The sequence below is a fragment of the Trachurus japonicus genome, chromosome 6 (assembly GCF_045865225.1).
Source record: "Trachurus japonicus isolate A0001 chromosome 6, Traja_1.0".
NCBI lineage: Eukaryota > Metazoa > Chordata > Actinopteri > Carangiformes > Carangidae > Trachurus > Trachurus japonicus.
This window is the reverse complement of record NC_140912.1, coordinates 30,140,222-30,147,902: the sequence shown is the minus strand read 5'-3', so window position 1 is coordinate 30,147,902 and position 7,681 is coordinate 30,140,222. Positions and strand designations below refer to the sequence as shown.

Below are 7,681 nucleotides of genomic sequence, written 5' to 3'. Positions count from 1 at the left end.
CTCCTCCTCCTCCTCTCTCCTCCTGCAGGAGGTGCTGAACATGCTGAAGGAGAGTAAGGCGGACATCTTCGTCGACCCCGTCCTTCACACCGCCTGCGCCCTGGACATCAAACATCACTGTGCAGCGATCCCACCCGGCCGCGGGCGCCGTGAGTCACCTGACTAACTAACTAACAAACACCTTTTTCTTTTAAAGGGATACGCCAACATTTTTTCTTCCGTGTCTTGCCTCACTCCCGAGTCCATGACCAGCAGATAGACACCATCCTTTCGACTGTGCATGCAGTAACGAGGGAGATAGAGTCCGTATCGCCCGTAATTAGCTTAGCTCAAACGCTGGAAGTGTATGGGTAGTGTTGGCCTGCCTCCTACCCGAGCCGAAACCAGCAGTCAGAAGCTGGTTTCATTTTAGCTCTAAACTCTGTAAATATATCACTTTATCGACATTTCAAACGTTTTTAGGCGAGAAAGTAGCCGTTTAGATCGGCAGTGTGTCGTTAATTTGTCTAAATACCAGCTGTTTACAATTTTGTTCAGACGAATTCGGCGCTACTCAAGCTAGCTGTTGTGACCAAAGCACGTCCGGTTACTTTCACAAAATAAAAAAACACCCGTTGCTCTTTACATACAGAAAACCATGACGATAGAATTTGTGCTTTTACTTTGAAACAGGAAGCTAACCTACCCTCGATGTAGCTAGCTTGAACCAAAATCAACCGTCTTAGCTTGAACCCTCCGCTTTGATCGATCTCGTCCCGTTAGCGGCATTTGACCGCTCAAGATGCCTTACCGGAGAGTTTTGTCAGCTCTGAGACGTTTAGAGTTGCTGAAGAGTGTCTCTGATGACTTAAGGTGGAGGCAGGCTAACACTACCCATACACTTCCAGTGTTTGAGCTAAGCTAATTACGGGCGATACGGCTCTATCTCCCTTGTTACTGCACGCACAGTGGAAAGGATGGTGTCTATCTGCTTGTCATGGATTCGGGAGTGAGGTAAGACACGAAAAAAAAATGTTGGCATATCCCTTTAAATACCTGTTTGGTTGTTGCCATGGTGATGTGAAGTGAGTAATGTAATGTGTGTGTGTCCGTCCTCAGAGATGTCCTGTCTCATGGAGGCGCTGCAGGACAAGCGTGTGCGTCTGCAGCCCGAGTGTAAGAAGAGGCTTCAGGATCGTATCGACATGTGGAGCTACGCTGCCAAGGTAACGGACCCCCCCCGCCCCCGCCCCCGCCGGACACGCGCCGCCGCTGGACACACATACAAACAAACGCTGCAGCTCTGTGTGTTAGTGTGTGCGTGTGTGTGTGCGTGCGTGTCATCTGCGCTGTAACACACCCTTTAAAAAAAAAAAAAAGGTTGTTTGTAAGATACTGGTAACCGTAGCAACAAGTTGTGTCCTTCTCATTGGTTATTAGTGGAGCTAGTGGCCCGTGACATCATAATGTGTCGGTTTTAAATTGGATTATAATTGGTGGCTCTAAGTGTTTTGTGGGTCTTTTATTTTGAAATTGGCAGAGTTGAGAGAAGAAGCTGCATAAGATCAGATCATAGACTTTTAATTTGAAACTGAGCGAACAAACTTCTTCTTCCCTGAGCCTGTTTTCCAGGCCTCTGCTGGAAAATTGCATATCAATAATAAAACGAGTATAATCTCTGCAACCACAAAGGTCTATTTGAATAATTTTGGCGTCATGGAATAGGGAACACTTTGAGGATTTGTGGAGATGTGTAATTATCAGTATGTGTGTTACTGGTGAATAGTAAATGAAGATGGCACACAGCAAAAAATTAAAGGTATAATATTTAGGAATTCCCCCCCATCTAGTGGTGCGGTTGCATATCTGAACGTATTCTTGATGTTGCATTCACGTGAAATCGGGCAGACGTCAGACAGACAACAGACGCTGCATGTAACAGGATAAACAAGCGTCTATGTAAACAAGTGGTCTGCCAGCACGAGGCAAAACAATACAGGTGTGACAATATGTTGTCATGGTGATGTCGTATTGTTTACCTGACCCACGTTTTACCGTCTTTCTCTCAGAGTAAAATGACATCCGCCTGAATGCAACATCAGTGCCTCCGTCCTTCCTCACACTACAAAAAAATGGCGATGCAACATGGCCGCCTCGGTTCGGTGCGTCACCTACTTTATGTATTTGTAACGACTTGTAACAACTCATTCTAAGGTACGAGAAAGCTTTCATTTGTATGCGGCTGTGGTTCGACTTCAGTGAAATACGTATTTATGAAAGCAATATTTGATTTTTGCTAATAAAAAGCCAAATAAGTTACATACTGGGGCTTTAAATAAATTTAATGTTCACCGCCCCCAAAAAATCATATTTTTGATGAGTGCCCTTTAGAATAATGCCGCCAAAGCTCAAACCCTCTATAAAATCATTGTTCAACATATGAACATTGTCTCTGCAGTGGTTGATTCTGATTAATTGAAGCAGGACAAAATTATTGAGATTTTACTACAAAATATTCAGGCGAACTTTGCAAAATGTCCATTTTTGGCACAGCTTGGAACCACCTGCCACTATAAACCATTGTTTAATCTTTATTTTCACACAAATTGTATAAACTAACTGAAAAAGAATCAACCGGGACTAAATAACAACTACTTTCTAGTTCCCTCTGTGTCCCTCTGCGTAAAGCTGCCCTGAGAGCTGCTTATTTGGGTGCAGTTATGCCTGGCTCTGCACTGAGAGCAGCTTATTTGGGTGCAGTTACGCCTGGCTCTATCTCTACAGCGGATTGGTCGATTCGAGTGATTGACAGCTCATTGTAACCGTTAGAGCCAATAGAATGAGGCTATACCCACGTTGGTGTGATTGACAGCACTGGCAGCCAATGAGAACCAGCAGAAACCGAGCCATTGTAGAGCGCCATGAGCAAAGAAGAAAAGATGCATGCTGGGAGTTGTCGTCCTTCAAATTCACCACTGTTTATATCTGTGGATTAAACTTTTCGCTGCGATTCTTCAAAGGTAAGACGACAGCATTTCTGGTTTTAGGCGCTTGTTGTTTTTTGTCGTATTTGGCTGCTGGATCAGTGAAACTTGGTCATAGAGGGATAAAAATGGTTTTGTTGGAATCTGTGAAGCCTCTGCTTTCGAGTGGATGCAGTGAAATCATGCTGGCATCAGAGCAGCCGCTGCGCCGGCTTTATTTGTCTGTGTTGCTCGTATTTCTGTGTTTTCGCCTGGCATTGTTTGATCGTTCGGTGTTGTAACTGTGTTGTTGCTGGTCACACGAATGGTTTGTATGAGCGTGTAGCAGAGATTCTGAGCTTTCTGTGGATTTTGCAGCATGTGTGTTTGTGTGTGTCCAAACTATACGTCGCTGTGGAGAGCTGTCAGAGCTGAAAACATCTGTTACATGAGGCTTTTATTTTGAAATTGGTTGATTAAACTGGCATTATTTTTGAAATATTTCAAAGGGAAAGCTGCATACAGTCTAGGGCTTTTATTTATTTATTTATTTATTTATTTATTTATTTACGGTATTTATTTTTACCTCTGGGATGGAATAGGATGCATATAATGTAGTTACAATGAAGCTTTTATTTTGAAACTGCTCAAGTCAACTACAAAATGGGTGTTTTGAAGCGGCTTTTATTTTGCTGCATGAAATCTGTTTATTTAATACGCTTTTAGTGTAGTAATAGTTTAAAAAAATAATAATAATAATAACTTGTGCATATAATTAAGTTTAAAAAGACTTTTATTTTGGAATGGATTGATTGTGTTGCTCAAAGTCTTTTAAAATAGGCTTCTAATCTGAAACTTCATTTCTAAATGAACATTTTACTTTGAAAGTCACATAGAAAAGGAAGCCTTTGTTACATTTTTTAGTATCTGAGTAGTTGAAGATGATGGTCTGATGTGTTTTTTTTTTTGCTGACTTCCTGTCAGGTGGCGCCGGCTGAGGGATTCTCGGACCTGGCCATGCAGGTGATGACGTCGCCGTCCAAGAACTACATCCTGACTGTGATTGGTGCCGGCGTGGCGGTGCTCTTCCTGCTCGGGCTGCTCTGCGGCCGCTTCACCAAACGCGTCACTCAGGAGCTGAAGGACAGGTAGACCACGCCACGCCCACGCACGGCGGTGGTGGTGGTGGGGGGTCAGGACACGCCCCCCGACAGGTGAAACCACACACCTGACCTGAAAGACCCCCCACCCCTCTCCTCTTCCTCCTCCTCCTCCTCCTCCTCTTCCTCGTCCGACCCCGACAGCCACAAAAACCTCCACCTGTCGCTTCAGCTCTTCATCCTTCATCACTTCCTCCTTCGCTGCAGCAAAGAAATTTAAAAAAACAACAAAGTGACACAAGTGGGCGTGTGATCAGTGACTCACCTGTGCTGCTGCTTCTACATGAGCCCCGCCCACTCTTCACTCCAGGAGGCCACGCACCCTCAACAACGCCCCAACGCCACTCCTCCACCTTCAAACCGCTACCGCCACCGCCGCCGTCATCACTGCTGCTGCTTCAGTTGATTATTTTCCTCCTGTGATGTCGACGCTGCAGTTTCACTCCTGGGGTTGGTTTGGGGTTGCTGTGGTTGGAGGAGGAGGAGGAGGAGGAGCATAGATATATATACTGAATAGATGCAGCTCTATTGAGTGGAATACGTCAATGCGGCGGCCATCTTGGTAAGGGGGAAGCCGTGTCTACTTAACTGCATTAGTCAACAGAGTTAGAGGTCTATCAACGATTAAAATCGCCATAACTCACTGAATATTCAACCGATCTTCAAGCCGTTTGGTTTATTATGAATGTCAGACATATATTTATGATACAACAACAACAAAAATTTTGAAAATTTTTGAAAAAAAATTTTGGTAACACTTTAGATTAGGGAACACATATTTACCATTAACTAGGTTCTTATTAATATGCATATAAGTAGCTTACTAGCTCCTTATTAGTAATTATTAAGCACATATTAATGCATTGTTGTTTCTGAATAATGATGTGAATAACCAGTGGGTTATTTATTGGGGCCTTGTTCAGGGGCAGTAGCACAAGAACAGTAGCCTAATTCTTCCTTTATCACTCTGAATTAGTAGTATAGCATCAATGCATTCATTTACAATGAATAAGCGATAATTAGGAGTTAATATCAGGAAAAATCTTAATTCATGGTGTAATAGAGGTAGAATAAGGCTATGTGGAATAAGGTGTTAATACGTGCTTAATAATTACTAATAAGGAGCTAGTAAGCATATTAATAAGCACCTAGTTAATGGTGAATATGTGTTCCCTAATCTAAAGTGTTACCTTTTTTTTAATGCATTAAACATACACTCAGACACACACCTACATGCATAAATACACTAATATTTGTTCTACAAGGGTCTGAGCGGGTCTGACTGCTTGTCAGACGTTACACTATATATGTCTATGGTCAGAACCCCCTGACCAAGATGGCGGCCGTGTTGACGTACGCTGAGAAGCAGAAGGCAGCATCTAGTCAGTATATATACAGTATATTATATCTATGGAGGAGGAGGAGGAGGGAGGGAAATGGGGGGTGAGGAGGAAGGTGAATGAATCATATAAAGTGTAAATGTGTAGAAAGTGGGGGAGGGGAGGGGAGGGAGGGGGTTGCTCATGTATAGAGCAGTTTAATGACTCCAGTATTTTAATGACTACAGTGTGTGTGCGTGCGTGTAAGTAAGAGTGTGTATGCGCAAATGTGTGTGTGTGTGTGTGTGTCTTTCTACCACCATATTCTTCTAGTTTGTCCTCCTGCTCACAGTGGGGGAGGGGGAAAGGGGGGGGGGGATTGTTTGTTTTTTTGTCTGTCTGTTTGTTCGGCTGTGGATCTTTATTATTATTATTATTATTATTATCTTTTTGTTTTTGTTTTGTTTTGTTTTGTTGGGGCCGATGTGTGTTAGTTAGATTATATCGCCATGGGACTGCCAGGCGGGCGGTGCCAACCAGCCGGCCCCCCACCACCACCACCACCACCACCACCACCGAGCCACAGAGGAGATGAAGAGAGGAGGAGTGTGAGGGAGGGAGGGAGGGAGGGGGGACAGGAATCATTTGTGGGGTTTTTTGTCTTGTTACAGCAGACCTGGCAACCTCAACCTCCCTTTTTTTAAATTTATTTTTTAAAAACTTCTCTTTCTAATTTCCCAGTCTTGACTTGTGCCATAAACGCACCACGTCCACCTGCTGCTCCCAGTTTAGCCGATTTTTTTCTCTTTTTTTTTCTTTTTCTTTTTGAAACGTGGGTTTTTTGTTTTTGCTTTATTTCCCGTCATGCCACAGAATCAGAAATGAACTGAACCTGAACTGGGCGGAGCAGACTGGCTTCTATCTTCTTCATCATAATCACCATCAATCATCTTCTTCTTCCTCTTCCTCTTCTTCTTGTTTCCCCCGGGCTTGAACTTGCAGAGTGGCTGTCGGTCGGTTCAGTGAAGCTATAAAGAGCAAACGCAGGATTTAAACAACAACAAAAAACAGAATAAAGAAATGAAATGGAAAAAAAAAAAGAGTTTAGATTATTATAGAGATGTGAACATTTTTGTGTAAAGATGATACTGGAATCATTGCACATTTCTTTTTTCTTTTTTTTCTTTTTTATATCTATAAATATATATATATTGTTTTGTCATAGCCTTATTTATTTGTTTACTAATGGACAAAGTTCTTTTTTTTTTTTTTCTATCTATCAGTTGAATGTTCTCTGGTTGCCTTTTTCTCCAGCGAGCGAACGCCTCTCCTCCCGGCAGGAGGAGGAAAAGGAGCAGGAGGAGGAGGAGGAGCAGGAGGGAGGAGGAGGTGGTGAAGCTTCAGCAGCAGCGTCCTCCTCTGAGCGGCGGCGACCAGCGACCAGTGGCCGGCCGTTTTCTTTTTCACATAGGGCAGTGAACGCCTCGTTTTGTTTGTTGTGTTTTTAAAAATGGGGGTTAGTTAAAGGGATAGTTCGACATTTTGGCAAATTGGCCCATTGCCATAATCCATAATGCAAGCTATTTTTTAGAACGGCAGAGCAGAGCCGCGAGCTGCTCAGAGCTACGCTACGGAGGCTCATGGGATTTCTTGGTTTCCCTCATCAAACTCATCAAATACACAATCCAACAACTCCACAACGCTCTGGTGGACAAGTTGTGACCTGCACATTCACCACGCTATGAGATAATAACACAACGTTACCAGACAGAGTTGTTTTAGAGGGAAATTCATGCAAAACCGCTGATGCGCGTTGCCTTCAGGGACAGTTTTTCAGCAAACAGTCTCTGTATTTCCCTCTAAAACAACTCTGTCTGGTAACGTTCTGTTATTATCTCATAGCGTGGTGAACGTGCAGGTCACAACTTGTCCACCAGAGCATTTTGAAGTTGTTGAATTGTGTATTTGATTTTTGAGTTTGATGAGGGAAACCAAGAAATCCCATGAGCCTCCGTAGTGTAGCTCTGAGCAGCTTGCGGCTCTGCTCCGCCGTTCTAAAAATAGCTTGCACCAACAATTAAAAGTAACAAACCTACTGCTATATGACTATAGGGATTATGGCAATGGGCCAATATGCCATAATGTTGAACTATCCCTTTAACAGACTGTTAATGGCGCTTTCATGTGAAATTGGAAGTTACATTGATTGAGACACACATATCGTTGTGTTGAGTGTTTTCACGCCTCCTCTTCCTCCTCT

At 43.3% G+C, this 7,681-nt stretch overlaps 1 protein-coding gene across 1 annotated transcript in view; it reads left to right on the top strand.

The window, feature by feature from the left end:
• LOC146986399 (Golgi apparatus protein 1-like) overlaps positions 1-4,417 on the top strand; it is a 55,951-nt gene extending 51,534 nt beyond the window's left edge. The window contains exons 23-25 of the mRNA XM_085780192.1: positions 29-149; positions 1,099-1,205; positions 3,927-4,417. Coding sequence (XP_085636318.1) covers positions 29-149; positions 1,099-1,205; positions 3,927-4,094 — 396 coding nt within the window. The 3' untranslated portion in view covers positions 4,095-4,417. The remainder of the gene's footprint in view (positions 1-28; positions 150-1,098; positions 1,206-3,926) is intronic.
• The last annotated feature ends 3,264 nt before the right edge of the window (positions 4,418-7,681 follow it).